General features: G+C 43.7%; 1 protein-coding gene across 4 annotated transcripts in view; it reads left to right on the top strand.

Moving 5' to 3' along the window:
• COL14A1 (collagen type XIV alpha 1 chain) overlaps positions 1-21,440 on the top strand; it is a 233,441-nt gene that overhangs the window by 117,155 nt on the left and 94,846 nt on the right. For all 4 annotated transcript variants that reach the window (XR_003514529.1, XR_003514530.1, XM_027561688.1 and 1 more), the window contains exons 24-29: positions 4,595-4,741; positions 9,577-9,633; positions 17,503-17,642; positions 19,041-19,164; positions 19,362-19,505; positions 20,620-20,784. Coding sequence is in view for 2 of the 4 variants with exons in the window: in XM_027561688.1 (XP_027417489.1) it covers positions 4,595-4,741; positions 9,577-9,633; positions 17,503-17,642; positions 19,041-19,164; positions 19,362-19,505; positions 20,620-20,784 (777 nt within the window). In the remaining 2 variants the exon portion in view is untranslated. The remainder of the gene's footprint in view (positions 1-4,594; positions 4,742-9,576; positions 9,634-17,502; positions 17,643-19,040; positions 19,165-19,361; positions 19,506-20,619; positions 20,785-21,440) is intronic.

The following is a 21,440-nucleotide window of genomic DNA, read 5'->3' on the forward strand; positions in this document are numbered from 1 at the left end:
CTTCCTTCTCAGCCAGATGGAGAGCCGGCCCGGTCAAGTCCAGATGTACGTCCTCCTAGCTTCAGCTTCACTGTCATAGTTAGAAGGAAGCTCTTCTCTCTCAGTAATTCCCACAGAAGTCCAGGACCTTGGGTCATGTTGGCCCTGTTTGGGGTCGCATCCCCCTGAATCTGTCACTGAGTTCATGGAATACATGCATGGACTCAACGGCGAGTAAGACCTGGCTCTTGCCCAGCCTGTGTCTGGGGAGAGGTGGGCGTTCTTACTCAGGCCTTCCCAAGTCAGAAGACCAGGGTCGGGTTCAACGAAAGAAAGATCAGATGTAAAACAGGCAAAAACAACAGCTGTCCTCTACTCCTGTAAATATTATGACAGTTTTTTCATAGCCAAGAAGAAAAAAAAAAAAGATTACCAGAAGGATCAAGTCCTCTCTAGAGAGTGAAATCCAATCTGCTTTTGAGTCAAGCTTTAGACTTTCCAAATTAAATTGTAGGCTTTTGGTTAATTGTAGGACAGACCAGAGTTTCAGAGGCTTTGGGCTGGTTTTGAGTACCTCGGAACCCCGTGAGAGCCTCCGTTAGTTCTGCAGACGCTGCCGAGTCCCGTCTCTCTGCCAGCTGTTTTTGAATTGACGTGGCACCTGAGGTGGGATGTAGATATGTACCTCACACTGTATTCCCTCCCTAAGCCCATTAACTTGGTAAATTTCTTTTTAGCCTGATTTTTTCCTAAGTTTCAAAGATGCTCACCTTGTCTTCTGTTTTTAGGTACTGAAATGTCTAGTTCTCTGTCGTCTATTAACCAGAATAGAGAATTGCAGCATTGTGGAGAGCCTACCTTATTAGGGACCCGATCCCAAACAAGAGATCATATGAAACGAAGCCCATTCCCAAGATTCACCTTTTTCAAGTGCTGATTCCATGTTTTGGGGTCACATGATTTGAAAGACCCAGAGAGTGGAAAGCATGTATCATCAAATCCCAATTGAGTTTACTGGATCTGGGACCTTTGCTTGTAGATCTCAGTAACCACTCCTGAGACACTTGGGAGTCAAGTTGGTGGCATGACAGTCACCCAAAGAATGTATTTAGCATGACTTCATGAGAATGAATGCTCAATGACAGATTTTCCCCCTTGTTCCAAAATAAAAAAAACAACAAATTTAACTTCTGGCTTTTGGCACAAGGGGGCAGGAAATTAGTCATCATTTGACCAGTTTAAGTGTTTTCTTTAAGGCAAAGCCGTGAATCATACATGCCAAAAGCAACATGGATACACCCCGATTCGTGTAACCCTCTTCATTAGCCTTGGGAGCAACCTGTTACTGCTTCCCATTAATTCCACAGTGCTTGTTCCAGATTTCCAATGATTTGTGGGTTTTGTTGTGTTATGCAGCCGTGAAACCTGCTGTTGTCAAGGCTCTATAAAGTGCATGGGTATTCAGGAGAAATAGAAGAAACGACAGAAAGTACATTTCTAGAATTAATTCCTGGAGAGTCTCACAAGTTTTTGTGGAGATAGCTAAAGATGATCCATGCATAGGATTTGGGAAATGTTTGTATTACAGGTGGCTCACAGAAGCTTCCGGGAGGCTCCGGAGTGGTTAGGGTCAAAATAAAGCCGCTGTTATAGGGTTCTGAGCCCAGGAACCCAAGGCTAAGTTGGATATCAGCCAAGCAGAAGGCAGGGTTTACTAGTATTTTCTTACTCTTAAGTTCCTTTCACAGCAATTTAAATCTCACAAACACTTTAAATAGTTCCAATTTCATCATTTTGTATAATATCTAATAAAGAAAATATTGAGGTAGACCTATATTGTTTCAAAGAAATATATTACTAAACATTATATTATAAAGTTCACTTTTGAAGTTCTTTAAGATTGACAATTATAAAAGTAAATTTCAGATTCCATTCAACAGATGGCATTACTTTAATTACATTTTTAAAAAATCAGGATTTGTCCATAGATAAAACCTACTTCAGTGATCAGTGCAGAGAAATAGAGGAAAACAATAGAATGGGAAAGACTAGAGCTCTCTTCAAGAAAATTAGAGATACCAAGGGAACATTTCATGCAAACATGGGCTCAATAAAGGACAGAAATGGTATAGACCTAACAGAAGCAGAAGATATTAAGAAGAGGTGGCAAGAATACACAGAAGAACTATACAAAGATCTTCTTGGCCCAGATAACCACAATGGTGTGATCACTCACCAGACATCCTGGAATGCAAAGTCAAGTGGACCTCAGGAAGCATTGCTACGAACAAAGCTAATGGAGGTGATGGAATTCCAGTTGAGCTCTTTCAAATCCTAAAAGATGATGCTGTGAAAGTGCTGCACTCAATATGCCAGCAAATATGGAAACCTCAGCAGTGGCCACAGGACTGGAAAAGGTCAGTTTTCATTCCAATCCCAAAGAAAGGCAATGCCAAAGAATGTTCAAACTACCGCACAATTGCACTGATCTCACACGCTAGTAAAGTAATGCTCAAAATTCTTCAAGCCAGGCTTCAACAGTACATGAGCTGTGATCTTCCAGGTGTTCAAACTGAATTTAGAAAAGGCAGAGGAACCAGAGATCAAATTGCCAACATCTGTTGGAAAGCAAGAGAGTTCCAGAAAAACATCTACTTCAGCTTTATTGACTATGCCAAAGCCTTTGACTGTGTGGATCACAACAAACTGTGGAAAATTCTTCAAGAGATGGGAATACCAGACCACCTGACCTGCTTCCTGAGAAATCTGTATTCTGATCAGGAAGCAACAGTTAGAACCAGTTCCAAATTAGGAAAGGAGTATTTCAAGGCTGTATATTGTCAACCTGCTTATTTAACTTATATGCAGGGTACATCATGAAAAATGCCAGGATGGATGAAGCACAAGCTGGAATCAAGATTGCCAGGAGAAATATCAATAACCTCAGATATGTAGATGACACCACCCTTATGGCAGAAAGTGAAGAGGAACTAAAGAGCCTCATGATGAAAGTGAAAGAGGAGAGTGAAAAAGTTGGCTTAAAGCTCAACATTCAGAAAACTAAGATCATAGCATCCAGTCTCATCACTTCATGGCAAATAGATGGGGAAACAATGGAAATAGTGTCAGACTTTATTTTCCTGGGCTCCAAAATCACTGCATATGGTGACTGCAGCCATTAAATTAAAAGACGCTTACTCCTTGGAAGAAAAGCTATGACCAACTTAGACAACATATTAAAAAGCAGAGGCATTACTTTGTTGACAAAGGTCCGTCTAGTCAAAGCTATGGTTTTTCCAGTAGTCATGTATTGATGTGAGAGTTGGACTATAAAGAAAGCTGAGTGCTGAAAGATTGATGCTTTAAAACTGTGGTGTTGGAGAAGACTCTTGAGAGTCCCTTGGATTGCAAGGAGATCCAACCAGTCAATCCTAAAGGAAATCAGTCCTGAATATTCATTGGAAGGACTGATGCTAAACTTCCAATACTTTCGCCACCTGATATGAAGAACTAACTCACTGGAAAAGACCCTGATGCTGGGAAAGATTGAAGGTGGGAGGAGAAGGGGATGGCAGAGGATGAGATGGTTGGATGGCATCACCAACCAATGGATATGAGTTTGAGTAAGCTCCGGGAGTTGGTGATGGACAGGGAGGCCTGGCGTGCTGCAGTCCATGGGGTCGCAAAGAGTCAGACACGACTTAAGTGACTTAGCACTGCACATGGTACATTAATGGAAATTAAAGCGACATCCTCTGAGACTGGACTTCTGAGTTTGGAATTTACATTTTAGTTCAGCTTCTTAGTGTATGGACTTGGGTAAACTACTAATTTTTCTGGTCTTCAGTTTCTTGTCTTTAAATTGGGGATGGTTATAAGGATCAAATGAATCAATAGTGTAAAGTCCTTGGAGTCGTGCCTGGTGCCCGGTGAGCGCTGAGCAAGCGGTGGCCATTGTTACCTTTGCTATGCTTTCATCATTCAACACCAAGCACAGAGCCTGGTGGTCTTCCCTCGTGGCGCTCGAGGTAAAGAATCTGCCTGTCAGTGCAGGAGACAGCGTAAGAGACACAGGTTCGATCCCTGGCCTGGGAGGGTCCCCTGGAGGAGGTCATGGCAACCCACTCCAGTACTCATGCCTGGAGAATCTCGTGGACAGAGGAGCCTGGTGGGGTCGCAAAGCATCGGCCATGACGAAAATGCTTAGCCCGCACACACAGAGCCTGGTACTAAACTAAGCTCTCAATCATATTGGGAATCCTAAGTTTTAAAAAATAATATATTCACCTCCACACCTGCTCAAAAGATCAGTGCGGATGTGTGCATATAATTATAAACAGGAACAATTCTCTGTTTGTTAAGTCCTCAACAGCCTTTTACTAGTTAATCTCATTTCTGAACATATAAAATTCAATTTTCAATTATTAAAGAAAAACAGTGGATATATGAATTCTTTAAAAAAAGATACAATCACTCAAACAGGTTTAATTCATTCTGGAGCTATCTGAGTAGGCCTTACGTACTGAGTATTTTAGAAGCAAATCATCTGTTGGTGGCTATTTAAAAAAATTCCTGTATGTACGTTTTGTTCATATATGTTTTGTTTTGATTATAGATACACAAAAGCAAGAATCCACTTTGGGTGGCGGGACAAACAGGCATTGCTTCTATGGACTTCAGCCTGATTCAGAATATAAAATCAGCGTTTACACAAAGCTGCAGGAGATGGAGGGACCCAGCGTGAGTGTAACAGCAAAAACACGTAAGTCAAAGGCTTCTCTCTTGATCTCTGTGTCTGTGAACAAACAGTATTTTAGGAATACGGTTTTGGTTCAGAAACCTTATTCCATCTATAGAAACGTTAGCCAGTGGCCCTGGATTGTCTGTGATACAGACGCCGCCCTTTGTACGCAGCCCCGGCGTTCCCTGCCTGTGGCCCGCTGACGGCTCTGTGGATTTCCATCTCCGCCGTCTGTCACAGGGGACTGTAGGGCCGGCGAAGTGCGGAAGCAACGGCCCTGTTGTGACGCTTCCATTAGGAGCACCTGCGGTGGTGGAGTGTGAGGCGGAGTGTGAGGCCTGGGTCCTGACGCTGAGAAATGCCGCAGCGCCCCAGCCTCGAGGGTGGGGTGGAGCCAGAGCGCGCCAGCTGGCCGCCCGGCCCTGCCTCCTCAAGAGGCTCTGATGCTTTTTCCAAGTTGGCAGGAAATCTGACGCACGCAACGCACGCAAGGGAAAGGCAGAGTATAAAAGGGAAACAAAGCACGTCTACATATTCTGAATGGCAAGGAAGGGGACAACTGCCTAGTACCCTTTTAATCAAGATTCCTGACCTAGAGGCCGTAAGTACTGAAGTGGTTTGAATGGTACTGAATTCTGGGCCATACCTGTGTGTCTCCAACTCAGGGTCTTGAACTTAAACTTGAAATCCTCAAGGACCGGTGTCCGAATAGGTGGCGGAAGATGGGCTTTCTTGATAGCCCCTCTCACATGCGTCTGACATTTAGAAAGTTCTACTACTCAGCTGTATATGTCTTTCAGTGTCTCTGTACATACAAAAAGATACAGAAGGTGAAAGTGTAGCTAACGGAATCATCTACTTTTCAACACGGGGACTTTATTTCCTAACACTGAAGTAGTCAGCATTTTACATCACGTGTGTATTCTTGAGGTGTAATTTGCATTCCTTAAAATTCACCCCCTGAGTGTACAGCTCAGTGATTTCTGTACATTCCGGGAGTTGTGCAGACGTCTCTGCAACTCCGCGTTAGGACACTCCCACAGCCTGGAGGTCATTCAGGCCCATTCGCAGTGAGGCCCCCTTCCTGCAGTCAGCTCCAGGCAGCCGACTTTCTCCTCTCCGACGTCTGTGTCTTCTAGACGCTCCGTGCAAATGGAAGTATGCAACAGGCAGTCTTTTGTGTCCGGTGTCCTCCACTTCGCCTGTGTTTCTGAGGTTTATCCGTCTTGGAGAATGGAGCAGTTGTGTCTTGCGTTTTATTGCTCGTTAGAATTTGGTTTTTGGGGTAGAGGATTATATAATTTTGAAATTATTAGGGCCTGTTAGGGCTTGAGATTTAAAGTCTAAAAAGCTTGTTTGGGGTCCTTTTTTCCATTGTTGCCTTGGGCAGTTTAACGTCTCTGAGCTGCTGTTTGCTTACAATAAGATTAAACACCTTCTCTCTTCGCTTAGTTTGGTGGTGGTAAAGATCCACTGGAAAGACCCCACTGAGGACTTTGCAACTGCGTTTTATTTCATTGAACAAATATTTTTGGTATCGCTCTTACTTCTTCCCTTTAAATAAAAAATCTTTCGGCCACACCGTGTGGTGTGCAGGGCCTGAGCTGCCCACCAAGGGGTGAGCTTGTGCCCTGCAGTGGCGTTGGGGTCCTAACTCTGGGCCATCAGGGAGGTCCCTCTTGCTGTCTTCCTGAAAGTCAGAAACTACGGCCACGGGGTTAGAGCTACCATCAGACATGTTTTCTCTGGGCCATTTTTTTTTTTTTAAGTTGTAAAGTATTCTCGAAAATTCGAAAGCTCTGACAACGTGGGGCGCACGTATCCTCGTGCAGCTGAACGTATGGAAAGCTAGTAACTTCCGCGTCTTTGGACAGCGTACACACTCTGAAGTTTGTTATTCCTGAATGTTTAGGCAGAGTTCTTTGCTCCCATTCATTACGTGCCTGACCTCTAAAAATATTTGAGTTTGGGGCCCCTGGTCTAGTTCAGCTTCCCTTAACCTTACCCTCACCACTGTTCACGACCAGCCCAGGATTCATTTGGAAAGCTCTGCTTGATGAAATGTTTTCCTTCTGTGGGGACATCTGTCATCACAGAGCTTCTACCCACTGGCTCCAGTTCAACCTCCCGGAGCAAATGCAGATCAAGACTGTTCCCTCTTCTGTGACAGCTTCTCGCAGACTTGAGGACAGGGACCATCTGTGTGCCCGTAGAGGACACAAACACTCTCACCAGCTCATTGTGGTTCTTCTTACCCGAGACGTTCTTGGGCCAGACGTCCTGACCAAACATGTTAATCTGGCTGCCACAGGCACTCGTTGATTTGGTTCTCAAATTTATTGACTGAACTTGCGATATATCTCAGCTTTTCACATTGAAGAAAATGCACAGTTATAAAGACGACCAGCTGCTTCCACAGATTTTAGGCTTTAGAAATATTTTATAGTGCTTTCAAAAATGTTTTGCAATCCTAGTTTTAATACTAAAATGTCTCAAATGTTTTCACTTGTGAAAATTTTTAGCTGCCAAAAATTTGCCTTTAAAATATCAAAGTGATTTCCTCTGCCTATGCTAACGCAACAGAAGGTACAGAGAGCACTGTTGCCTTCCTTCTTTCGCCATCCCATGTTGTTTTGTTTTCTTTTGTATTTTGGCCGTGCTGTGTGGCACATGATATGGTTTCCCGACGAGGGATCAAACCTGGGCCTCTTCAGTGAGAGCGTCGAATCCTAACCACGAGGCCACCAGAGAATGCCACCCTTTTCTTGTTTTCTCTTCCCCCCAAACTCATTTATACCAGCTTGATCTCCTTCAAGAAATTCTGCCTGTTGGATGTAGTTATGTGTGTGTGTATCAGATATATTACTGCATAGGTATATAAAGATCAGATCATATCAGTCACTCAGTCGTGTCCGACTCTTTGCGACCCCATGAATCGCAGCACGCCAGGCCTCCCTGTCCATCACCAACTCCCGGAGTTCACTCAGACTCACGTCCATCGAGTCAGTGATGCCATCCAGCCATCTCATCCTCTGTCGTCCCCTTCTCCTCCTGCCCCCAATCCCTCCCAGCATCAGAGTCTTTTCCAATGAGTCAACTCTTTGCATGAGGTGGCCAAAGTACTGGAGTTTCAGCTTTAGCATCATTTCTTCCAAAGAAATCCCAGGGCTGATCTCCTTCAGAATGGACTGGTTGCATCTCCTTGCAGTCCAAGGGACTCTCAAGAGTCTTCTCCAATACCACATTTCAAAAGCATCAATTCTTCGGCGCTCAGCCTTCTTCACAGTCTAACTCTCACGTCCATACATGACCACAGGAAAAACCATAGCCTTGACTAGACGAACCTTTGTTGGCAAAGCAATGTCTCTGCTTTTGAATATGCTATCTAAAGCATATTTGAACATGCTATATAAAGATAAACCTGTATTAATCAGTTAAATAGAATTTTTTGTTTCACAAATGGGATCATACCATCGTATTCTGCTTCATTTCATATAATAACTAATCTCAAACATTTTTCTGTATCAGTAATACACAGTTACCTCATCCCTTTAAATCTTGAATTGCTTTACTCAAATAATGTTAATTTCTTGGTTCCTGGAATTGGAAGAGACCTTAAAATTCATCTCCTCCAACCTTCCTGCCAGAGAAGGCAATGGCACCCCACTCCAGTACTCTTGCCTGGAAAATCCCATGGACGGAGGAGCCTGGTAGGCTGCAGTCCATGGGGTTGCAAAGAGTCGGACATGACTGAGCAACTTCACTTTCACTTTTCACTTGCATGCATTGGAGAAGGAAATGGAAACCCACTTGAGTGTTCTTGCCTGGAGAATCCCAGGGACGGGGGAGCCTGGTGGGCTGCCGTCTATGGGGTTCCACAGAGTCGGACACGAAGCAACTTAGCAGCAGCAGCAGCAGCAGCAGCAGCAGCAGCAACCTTCCTGCCAGAGAAGGCGTTCCCTTTACAACATTCACAGCAAACAGTCTGCCTGAGCTCAAATCCTTCCAACTATTTGGCACTTACTGTCTCCAGAGACTAAACATCCCCCTGATTAGTTGAGAGTTTTCCCTTGTATTATACTGGGATAAGAAAAATAATATTCTCAAGTTTTCTTTAGTGTCAAATAAGAATTAAAAAAAAGAATATGCAAAAAAATAATATTAGGATGTTTAATCCACGTACTGATGCCGTAACGTCCCGGTGCTCTGCCACGTGAATTGGTAGGAAAGTCACAGCTCTTACGTGACTACATCCATGGCCTTTAACCAAACCGCACTTCTGCATTTGACGCAGTTCTCACCCCTCCTCACCCAGGTTAAGTTGATCAGGACACAGCCTCCCAGTGTCCTGCTGCGTGGTTCTCAGAGCTGAGTTTCCCAGGCACAGTCTGACCATGGCCGAGGGCGAACCAGGCTCTCCTGGGGACTACGTCCTGAGAACGCAGGGTAAAAAGGGAGGGAGTGCTATTGAACGTGGATTGATGGTCCGTCCTTAGGCAGAATGGAGTAACGTTATGGGTGAAAGCAGCCAGAGACTGATCTGAAATAGGTTGGCAGGGCTCCTGCCTTAAATCAGCGTTGAAACCACTTTGAAGTTGATGCTTTGAGTGCATTGACTCCCGCTGGGAAAACTGAACTGTGGCAAAATGGCATTTCAAGCCTTCGGTCTGAGGCTGAGGAGATGGTTGGAACCAGCTTTCATGGGCTTTGGCTGATTTACAGTGGGCCCTAAATTCACTGCGTTCTCAAAGAAGACAGCTGTCAGAATCATTGACTCCCCTGAAGAGTTATGACTCCATGACCTCCCTCTCTTCACAGATGAGACGGTTAACTGATGTTCTTTCTCTGCTTTTCAGAATCGCTTCCCACTCAACCACCGACGTTCCCTCCAACCATCCCGCCAGCAAAAGAAGGTAAAGAAACACAATGTAATCATGATGTGATTTTAGGTTTTGGATTTCTGTTGGATTTGTTTGTTTCTTCATTTAAAAACCAAGATATTAATAAAAGATAGTTTCGCCTTAATACAAGTGCTTGTATCAGACCCTTAGGGGGTACAGATTTGCAATGAGTAGTAAGTAAGACAGAGAGATCTAATGTGCAGTGTAATGAATGTAGGCAACAGTATTGTACTATAATTATGTGCTGAGATAGAGGTGCTAAATATTACTACATCAATCAAAGTACAATATATAAATGTAAATTAATATACATTATATACAATGTAAATTATGTATCAGTTCAGTCACTTCAGCCACTCAGTCGTATCTGACTCCTTGCGACCCCATGAATTGCAGCAAGCCAGGCCTCCCTGTCCATCACCAACTCCCGGAGTTCACTCAGACTCATATCCATCGAGTCAATGATGCCATCCAGCCATCTCATCCTCTGTCGTCCCCTTCTCCTCCTGCCCCCAATCCCTCCCAGCATCAGAGTCTTTTCCAATGAGTCAACTCTTCGCATGAGGTGGCCAAAGTACTGGAGTTTCAGCTTTAGCATCATTCCTTCCAAAGAACACCCAGGGCTGATCTCCTTTAGAATGGACTGGTTGGATCTCCTTGTAGTCCAAGGGACTCTCAAGAGTCTTCTCCAACACCACAGTTCAAAAGCATCAGTTCTTCGGCACTCAGCTTTCTTCACAGTCCAACTCTCACATCCATACATGACCACTGGAAAAACCATAGCCTTGACTAGACAGACCTTTGTTGGCAAAGTAATGTCTCTGCTTTTCAATATGCTATCTAGGTTGGTCATAACTCCTTCCAAGGAGTAAGCGTCTTTTAATTTCATGGCTGCAATTGCCATCTGCAGTGATTTGGAGCCCAGAAAAATAAAGTCTGACACTGTTTCCGCTGTTTCCCCATTTATTTCCCATGAATTGATGGGACCAGATTATATAAACAAACGTAAATTATAAATATAAATCAAATTAATATATTGTGCACTTTAAATTTTTGCAGTGTCATTTGTCAAATATACTCAATAAAAAGCCATCTAAAAGTAGAATCCGCACACACAGAGTAGATTTTCATACAGAATTCTTTCATATTTATTTCATTGAAAATATCAGAATGGTACATGTTTGCCAAGGAAGAGTAGTCCTGTAGCCTGGGGGTGTAGGTTATAATTGTGTAGTTTGTAGGTTATAATTGTGTAGTTGTGTGGGTTATGATTGTGTAGCTGTGTAGGTTGTGATTCTGTAGACCAGGGTTGCAGTGTAAGCTCACCGCAGAAATGCTGCTCCCGGGTGTGTTTTTCTGTCATCACAAAAGTTTGTCTTCACCTCTTACTTGAGCTGTTAAGGTAACTTTCTAAAAAACTTCGAAACATAGTAGTGATGGTTATTTTTTTATCCCATTAGTTCAGTTCAGTTCAGTCACTCAGTCGTGTCTGATTCTTCGAGACCCCATGAATCGCAGCACGCCAGGCCTCCCTGTCCATCACCAACTCCCGGAGTTCACTGAGACTCATGTCCATCGAGTCAGTGATGCCATCCAGCCATCTCATCCTCTGTCGTCCCCTTCTCCTCCTGCCCCCAATCCCTCCCAGCATCAGAGTCTTTTCCAATGAGTCAACTCTTTGCATGAGGTGGCCAAAGTACTGGAGTTTCAGCTTTAGCATCATTCCCTCCAAAGAAATCCCAGGGCTGATCTCCTTCAGAATGGACTGGTTGCATCTCCTTGCAGTCCAAGGGACTCTCAAGAGTCTTCTCCAACACCACAGTTCAAAAGCATCAATTCTTTGGCACTCAGCCTTCTTCACAGTCCAACTCTCACATCCATACATGACCACTGGAAAAACCCTAGCCTTGACTAGATAGACTTTTGCTGGCAAAGTAATACCTCTGCTTTTGAATATGCTATCTAGGTTGGTCATAACTTTCCTTCCAAGGAGTAAGTGTCTTTTAATTTCATGGCTGCAGTCACCATCTGCAATGATTTTGGAGCCCAGAAAAATGAAGTCTGACACTGTTTCCACTGTTTCCCCATCTATTTCCCATGAAGTGGTGGGACCGGATGCCATGATCTTCGTTTTCTGAGTGTTGAGCTTTAAGCCAACTTCTTCACTCTCCACTTTCACTTTCATCAAGAGGCTTTTTAGTTCCTCCTCACTTTCTGCCATAAGGGTGGTGTCATCTGCATATCTGAGGTTATTGATATTTCTCCCGGCAATCTTGATTCCAGCTTGTGTTTCTTCCAGTCCTGCGTTTCTCATGATGTACTCTGCATATAAGCATACAGTCAACAAAACAAGACCAGGAGCTGACTGTGGCTCAGATCATGAACTCCTTATTACCAAATTCAGACTTAAATTGAAGAAAGTAGGGAAAACCACTAGACCATTCAGGTATGACCTAAATCAAATCCCTTATGATTTATCCCATTAATGAACATTAATTAACCCTACTATTCATTCTCAAAGTGCTTACGCCAAGTACTTGGGATACCGTAACAATCTATGATTGCTGCTCTCTGCTTATTTTCAGTATTGCAAGAGAAATAGGTGTTTACCTAGGTAACTACCAGCCAAGGAAATGAGTTAGTGTAGATTATACTGTAGTAGCCCAGAACTGAGAACAGTTAACGCTGCTACAATTTAATTACTTGTGAAGGAGGAGGAATTTGATTTACATTTTCCTGTAGTTGAATTCTAATCCCTGGGTTGGGGAGACCCCCTGGAGAAGGAAATAGCAACCCACTCCAGTATTCTTTCCCGGAAAATCCCATGGTCAGAGGACACTGGCAGGGTATAGTCCACGGGGTTGCAAGAGTCGGACATGACTTAGCGACTAAACCACCACCACCCATAGTATTGTGGTCAGAAAAGGTGCTTGATACGATTTCAATGATCTTAAATTTACCAAGGCTTGATTTATGACCCAAGACATGATCTGTTCTGAAGGATGCTCCTCATGCACAGGGAAGGAGACTGTTCTGCTGCTTTTGGATGGACTGTCCTGTAAACATCAGCTGAGTCCGTCTGGACGAATGCTTCCTTACCAACTTTCTGTCTGGACGATCTGCCCACTGGTGTCAGTGCAGTGTTAAAGTCCCCGTGATTCCTGTGCTACTGTTGATTCCCCTTTTATGGCTGCTAGCATTTGCCTTGTACACTGAGCTGCTCCTGTGCTGGGTGCATGGATGTCTGCAACTGTCATGTCCTCATCTTGGGTAGATTCCTTGAGAATCACCTAGTGCTCTTCCTCATCTCTTGTAACAGTCTTTAAAGTCTATTTTGTCTGATATGAGTATTGCTACTCCAGCTTCCTTTTGGTTTTCATTTGCATGGATTGATTTACATTTTGAAGAGTGAGTTTTACAGGTAAATAATGGAGAGGTGAGTACGTAACGTCATGGGGTGATCTAAGCGCATAATGTGTTTGGGAGCCATAAGTGCTTCAGCGTGAGCCACAGAAAAGAGTGAAGGTAGTGTTACGAGATGGTGAGTGTGCCTGAGCGAGGAGGCTGGGCGTTATCCTATGGGACATGGCTATGAAGGGAGGGTGACCTGCAGAAATCTGTTTGAGAAAGATAACCTTGGAGAAATGGGGAGGAGGGAGAAGAAAGGTGGATCACATAATTGGAATGTTGTTTTAGAAGACTTCTTCCATTTGCCGTGCATTTAATACTTTTATTCATTTGGCTATGCTGGGACTTCACCGCTGGGTGGGCTTTTCTCCAGCTGTGGGAAGTGGGTTCTACTCTCTGGTTGCAGTGTGGGGGTTTCTCTTGTTGTGGAGCACAGGCTCTAGGCACTTGGGCTTCTGCGGTTGTGGCTCCTGGGGTCTAGAACACAGGCTCAATTGTGGTGCATGGGCTTAGTTGCTCCCTGGCAAGTGGGCTCTTCCCGGTCCAGGGATTGAACTCATGCTTCCTGCATTAGCAGATGGATTCTTTACCACTGAGTCACCAGGGACGCCCTGCCCCACATTTTAGAATAGCTATTACATACCAGAGTTACAATGAAAAATAATTGTCCTCACCTTACAAAGGTTTAGCAGAAGTTTGGTTCATGTCAAAAGATCCATGATGTTTGGTCCTGTCCAAAGTCATTTGGCATGGACCAAATATGCTCATGGACATTTTGGATAGGACCAAATTTCAAGAACCTGTTGGTGTAGACTGAATGTCTTATTGATGTTCTGGACAAGACCAAATATCCTGCAAAGGACAGGAGCGTAGTCAGAGGTGTCTGATGCTGGAGAGTGTAAGGGTCAAGGAAACAAAGGGGTAATAAGAAACTTTACAAAAATAAAACTCAACATCCTTCCTAGCACACCACGCAAACTCTTCAATGATCAACTGCTGGGGTCCAGCCCCGGTGGATCCAGGGAATTCGAAGCGGGGACGGCGTCGGCGAGGATCAGGAAACAATTGCTTAATTAAACATTAATTATGGATATAAAGAGTAATAGAATGAGGATAACTCAGTGAGGAAATTCAGTGGAGAAAAGAGGCTGAATAATTCAGCCAGAAGGTAAGAGAAAGAACGACATGGTGAGACCAAGTTTCGGTGAACAAGGCCCGCACTTTATTTTCCAAAGTAGTTTTTATACCTTAAGTTATGCATAGAGGATAATGGGGGAAGGGGTAGAGTCATGCAGCAAGCCAGGCTTTCTTCCTGCAAACTTATCATATGCAAAAGTTTAGGTGATTTGCATCATCTTCTGGCCCGGAGGCCTGTTAACATTTTAAGACCCTTTCTTTAGAAAACTTATTTTTCTCTAAAGGTGATTGCTCAGGAGCCACCCTCCAAAAGCATTAGATAAAGTTGCATTCCTACAGAGCAAAGGTGTGGTGGGCTATAACAAGAAAAAGAATTAACTCAAGGGTCCCAGGTTACAAACATTAAAGCTACTATTTACACCAATTATATTAATCAATACACTGCCAGGGACACAGCAGGTAAGGGATATGGAAACTTAGCAGCAAACATTGGCCCAACAAGTGAAAATCCCTTCACCAATACAATTTCTAATCAATCTTTTAACTGCTCAAAGGAATCTGTATTTAGACAGTTTAGAACATCTCATGCCTCTCACAGTTGGGAGGCTCTGAGCAATCACATGTGGCCGGAAAAACCTATTCAGGCAGGCTAGAGGATTTCCAAAGGAGTTTGTAGGTTGAAACACTGTCACGCCCAGGAATTATTAACTGGAGCTGTAAGCTAACTCTTTTTTCAGAGAGAGGTAGTGGGGGACAGCCTCCTGTAAAGTCAGAGGTGTAGGTGAAGGCACAAAGCAGAAAGTAGGCAGAGATGCTCGAGAATTTCCAGGGGGACTCCTGAGGCTCGATCCTGCCTTTGCGTATGCCGAGCCTCCTCCCTCATGACCTTTGTCTTGGGTGGAGCTCCTCACGCTGGCTCCCGGCAGTGATAGAATTCCAGTTGAGCTATTCCAGATCCTGAAAGATGATGCTGTGGAAGGTGCTGCACTCAATATGCAATATGCACTCAGTATGCAATATGCCGGCTCCTGGCAATCAACCTACACTGTGGCATCGTTTCCCAGACTGTGTTAGTTAACAGCAAAACTGCATAACTTCAGGTTCCCCATACGTGCCTTATGCAGTCCTGCATCTTCTCATGCTATTTGCTCTACTTGGGATAGTCAAAGCTATGGTTTTTCCAGTGGTCACGTATGGCTGTGAGAGCTGGACTCTAAAGAAAGCTGAGTGCCGAAGAATTGATGCTTTTGAACTGTGGTGTTGGAGAAGACTCTTGAGAGTCCCTTGGACTGCAAGGAGATCCAACCAGTCCATCCTAAAGGAAATCAGTCCTGAATATTCATTGGAAGGACTGATGCTAAAGCTGAAACTCCAATACTTTGGCCACCTGATGCAAAAAGCTGACTCATTGGAAAAAGACCCTGATGCTGGGAAAGATGGAAGGCAGGAGGAGAAGGGGGTGACAGAGGATGAGATGGCTGGATGGCATCACCGACTCGATGGATATGAGTTTGGGTAGACGCCGGGAGTTGGTGATGGACAGGGAGGCCTGGCGGGCTGCAGGTCATGGGATCGCAAAGACTGAGTGACTGAACTGACTGACTGACTGCTTGGGATGCCAGACTCTTCCTTCTTCCATCTTCATATCTAGCTTTTTCGAGTTTAACTGTCTATGTTGATTTTCACTATTGGAGCTAACTGATAAGTTTATTAGACAGTTCTGAAACAGACATTACAGGATTCCCTGGGGTCAGAATATTTTTATTTATAGCAGAATATGAGTATCCCTTGGTCAGTATTCGTGAATGCTCATGGGAAACATGATTTGGAAGGGCCATGAGAGTGAGGATTGCTAATGTAGCAACACTGATCTTGGATTAGTAGTTTTCATCATGATGGTTTTAGACAATGGGACTTTTGCAACTTGAACATGTTATTCATTTTAAGTTCTATTTGCCCTGAGTGTATTTAATTAAAAAGCCTATACATGTTTATTATTCAGGTGATACTATTTATAAAACACCCATTTTAAGAAATAGAAAAGAGTACGAAGAAGAAAATTAAAAGCACAATTTCATATCCCAGAGATAGTTCCTTCATGCATTTTGATGCATTTTCTTTTTCTTTTGTTTTATTAAGCACAGTTTTCAATTTGAGTATATTTTCAAATAGATTTTGCTCTCATTTGGAAGGTAAAACCTAATCTGGGTTTCATCTTTCCTAGCAAACATCACCAGGTTTTCTTTTATACGCTTATAATGAGCAGATCTTGTGATCCCTTTCGGCTTTAAATTCAAACCATAAATATGTAAAATTTTGTAAATCGTGGAGCTCAGGAGAACAGCCTCACCAAATCCTTACTGTCCCTGGAGTATTAACTCACTTGGAGATGGTTTATTTTACCATTTAAGTTGTAGTTACCTTTAAGGGACTGTAGTTGTAGTTAATAAAATAAAAATCAAGCCATTTTTTCCTAAAGAAAAGCAAAAGTTTCATTATCTTGCAGAACATTTGTGTGCCAATGGCCCAAGATTAAAAGATTCAGATTATTAAAGATTAAATTGTTTGTTTCATCGTAAAACAGAGTCAACCACCATGATCTCTATTAATCAAGGGGAAAAGAAGCATAGATAATCTGAAACAGGATGCAATACAAGATTTATAAAATGCTTTCAGTGGAATAGGTTTTTGCTAATCCATTTTTCGCTTGCTTGTTAGGATCGATGTCAGTATTACTATTGACGAAAGTTTCCCCGAGCTAGCAGTAGTATACATTTCTTGACATCAGGGGGTGTCCAAAGGGCACAGAATTTTTAAGCAAGGCTGAAATTGAAGTTTGCTTATGGCCACAGTCCAAATGGATATCAAGTTTTAGATTAATCTGCTTTCATTGTGAGGCATGCCTTCCTCTTGGAAGCTATATCCTTCTCAGGCTATTAACTTGATAAGCAGAGGGCAGGGTGCAGACTGAGAGCTTGGGTTACCCTTGAATCAGCAGGCACGAGGGTGTTTGCTGATGCCTCTGTCACTGAATCAGTGTAGTTCCACATTTTTCCATCCTCTCGTTTCTATTCTTTGAGGCTGAAGTTGATGTTTTTCTTTTTCTCTTTAATTCTGCATGTTTGATAGAAGCTTTCTTAGTCATGAGCAGGATACTTGAGTATAGGAGAACAATGATGGTCAGAAAACCCAGTGAGCAAGAGTTTGGAATAGGCTGTATACCTTTCTTTCTGGAAGGCACTCTAGTTACCAGAGGGAAGCCATTGTCTGCTTTGTTGGTTTGATGATGACTGTTTTCCCCTTTTCTCTGATTCACTATTCATTCTTGGTCTCCAGTGTGTAGAGCTGCCAAAGCTGACCTGGTGTTTATGGTGGATGGATCCTGGAGTATTGGTGATGAAAATTTCAATAAGATCATTAACTTCCTGTACAGCACTGTCGGAGCTCTGGACAAGATCGGTGCAGATGGAACCCAAGTAAGGCTGACAGATCAGTCGTTAATTCATTCGATGCATTAAATAATTACTCCAGGCTGTTATTATGGCTACTTGTTGGGGAATATGGGTAAAGAACTATACTGATTTGATCCAAGTCTGAATGAGCGACTGGGCAGGTCTGAGTTTAAAATCAGCTCACTGGTGCCTGACGGAGCTGTGCACGGTGCTCATCCTTAAAAGCGAGAGAGCTCAGCAAACCGAGACCTGTCAGAACGTCCGTGTCAGCGTGTGTGTCTCCTGTATACTGGGAGAGAGTAGATACGAGTCTCTGTTCAGGAACATCCAGTATTCTCCTTCTCCTTGCCCTCGAGGACTTTAAAATCTTGAAGGACAGAGGTCATGGCCACAAATGACTGCAGAACAAGCAGGACAGAGAAGACCAATTTATTCATTTGACGAACATTTGTTGAGGGCTTGTTTGGTTAGCACTGTCATCACGGGTACGACAGACTGTCCCTGATTTCATGGAGCTCACATCCTTAACGGCGGGAAGTGGAGGAGGGTGAGAGCCAGACACAAATCAGCAAACACACACATTCACAAGGTCGGGACCCGCGCTTGTGAACTGAGGTTTACATTTACTGGTTGATTTTAAATGGAGAGATTGACAAAGGCTTCTTTGAGGATGTGGCTTCCGAACTGAGGTGTGAGCATCTGATCCCGTTTCCCGACGCAGGGGTCGAACCCGGGTCTCCCCCACTGCAGGCAGATTCTTTATCGTCTGAGCCATCAGGGAAGCCCAAGAACACTGGGGTGGGTTGCCATGCCCTCCTCCAGGGTATCTTCCCAGCCCAGGGATGGAACCCGCGTCTCTTACCTCTCCTGCATCCACAGGGAGGTTCCTTATCACTAGCACCACCTGGGAAGCGTTTACATCATAGTGATTAAGAACAGATTCTGAAGTCGAATTACCTGACTTCAACTGTTGGTTCTGCCAGTGGCCACTCGAGTAATCTTGGATGAGTTACTTGACTTTTCCTCAGTTTCTCAATCTGTAAAATGGTAGAATAGTAGCAATTATTTCATAAGCTTGTTTCATAAAGAAATCCTCGTAAAGAATCCAGCTTCGATTCTCTGAGCTTTGTCAAGGGAGAAGACCTCGGCTGCCGTTTCTCCACCTGTCAGATGAGACGGCAGAAGGCCTTCATGCTTCGGGAAAGATTTTTAACCTACTTCCTGAAAGCACTTAGAGAAAAAAATGCTCGTTAAGGTATCGTCAGATTTGGTATGTAGCTTGTGTGAAATTTTAAACCAAGAAATTGTGGACTGGGTTAAAGAAGAAGTGAAAACTATAATTATAATCCTGTTATAGTGTATGCTGCCTGGCCCAGGGGAAGGCTGGATATGCATAAAAGTAAACACACCTTCTCTCTTCAGGTTGCCATGGTTCAGTTCACTGATGACCCCAGGACAGAATTTAAACTAAACTCTTACAAAACCAAAGAGACTCTTCTTGATGCAATTAAGCATATCTCATACAAAGGGGGAAATACAAAAACAGGTAAGACCCCCAAAAGCCCAGCTAAAACCCAAAGTAATTGTTACTAATTATATAAATGATTTTTTGAAGCATACTAATATAGATTTTTTTTTAAAAAAGACTTTTCATTGATGAAAGAACTTCGTTGCTTCTCTTCCATCTCCAGCAACACAAAAGTGGAAGGAATCAAACCGAACTGTTGCCTTGCTTTGTTTCAGGAAAAGCGATCAAGCATGTCCGAGATAGCTTGTTTACTGCAGAGTCAGGGACCAGAAGAGGCATCCCCAGGGTCATCGTGGTTATAACTGACGGAAGGTCGCAAGATGACGTGAACAAGATCTCCAGAGAGATGCAGTCAGACGGTAAGCTCTGCACAGATAAGTAATAGTAGCTACCAAGGTTTCCTCGGTGGCCGAGTAGTAGAGAATCCGCGTGCCCATCCAAAGATCTGGGTTGGGAAGTTCCCCTGGAGAAGGAAGTGCAAACCACGTCAGTATTCCTTGCCTGGGAAACCTCCTGGACTGAGGAGCCTGGCGGGCTGCAGTCCACGGGGTCGCAAAAGGGTTGACACAACCCAGGACTCAGCAGCAGCAGCAGCGGCACGATGACACTGTTGGCCTTGCGGTGTTCTGAATGTGCATTTATAGGCTGCATCAGCATGGCTACGTGTTTCTAAGTCTGCACAATGTGATTTTAAAAGTACTTTCCAGGTTGCAAATCTCTTATCTCGCTGTGTTTTCTCTAATGCTTGTTACATACAGGATGCTCTATTATGAGAAACTCCATCAATTAAGTGCAGTACAGGGCTTTACTGGCGGTCGAGGGGTTAAGGCTCTATGCTTCCAATGCAGGGAACACAGGTTCCATTCCGGCCGCAGAGCATGGCCGAGAAAAGAAGGAAAACTAAGTGCCATACTATGAAAAGAACCAGGGGAGGGAACCCGGGCACAGAAACCGTTCAGCCTCAGCTTTCTCGTCTGTCAAATGGAGAACACAAAATGAAGATTACACCCTGTAAGACCGACACGGCACAGACTAGCCTAATAGGAATTTGTCGAACATTGGACTGTGACCCACCTCAGGCTTCTAAGCCTGTTAATGTCTCAGTTTCTACTTCTGAAAAAAAATAATTGAGATAAAGTTTCTGTTTCAACTGCACTTTATCCCGTAAATACAAAACTCATTATTAATAATATGCAAACATAGCGATGTTACTCAAATCGTAACTATTTTGTCTCAAGCACTAGCTCTCCTAAGCCTCTCTAAAATGGAAACTCTCTCTGAGGAATGATGGGTTAATTACTGTATGGTGAATTATGTGCATGCACATTTCTGATGAACTGTGAAGGGTGAATTATCCACCCCCACTGGGCCTCCTAAATAAACATATTTTAAACATGCAGATATGTCTTGCATTGCATTATTTGTTTTGGTGCAGTTTAAACTCATCAGAAATCTGTTTCCCTTTCCCCACAGGCTACAGCATTTTTGCGGTCGGCGTGGCTGATGCGGATTACTCGGAGCTGGTTAGCATCGGCAGCAAGCCCAGTGCCCGGCACGTCTTCTTTGTGGATGACTTCGACGCCTTTAAGAAAATTGAAGATGAGTTGATTACTTTTGTCTGCGAAACCGCATCAGCAAGTTAGTTCTTTGGAATTTGCCCTTACGTTGCTTGAAGGCTGAGATATTTATCCTGGTTAAACGATGAGTCCCATCCTGATCTGAAGGGAAAAAACGACTTGGAGAGCTGTTTGTTTTATAGACATAGTTCTGTGGTTTAGAGTGCGTGGAAGTGAACCTCCACTCTCCCAGGTCCAGAGTTTAGGTTGATAAAGACTTTCTCGGAAAAGATGAGAATCTGCATTTGAAAGAAACTCTCTTAAACATCTGTGGCAGACAGTTTTAAAAAATGTGTTAGGTCTGCTCATCAGGGTAACACACTTGGAGAGAAACTCTTCCCAGTACATGCTCTCAAGTGACCACCATCCATCTTAACAGACCCAGGAGATGAGAAGGAAGCTGGGACTTTGGTTTTAACAGAAGTGAGAGTGTTTCAGTCTTTACTGCTGCTGCTGCTAAGTTGCTTCAGTTGTGTCCGACTCTGTGCAACCCCATAGACGGCAGCCCACCGGGCTCCCCCGTCCCTGGGATTCTCCAGGCAAGAACACTGGAGTGGGTTGCCATTTCCTTAGGAATCCACAAAAAGCCATAGCCACATCTGGTTTGGATTCCTTCTACACTTGACTTCCATAAAGATTATGTTAGCTTCCTGTTTTCAGGACAACGGAAGAATATGT

The sequence above is a fragment of the Bos indicus x Bos taurus genome, chromosome 14 (assembly GCF_003369695.1).
Source record: "Bos indicus x Bos taurus breed Angus x Brahman F1 hybrid chromosome 14, Bos_hybrid_MaternalHap_v2.0, whole genome shotgun sequence".
Classification (NCBI taxonomy): Eukaryota; Metazoa; Chordata; class Mammalia; order Artiodactyla; family Bovidae; genus Bos; species Bos indicus x Bos taurus.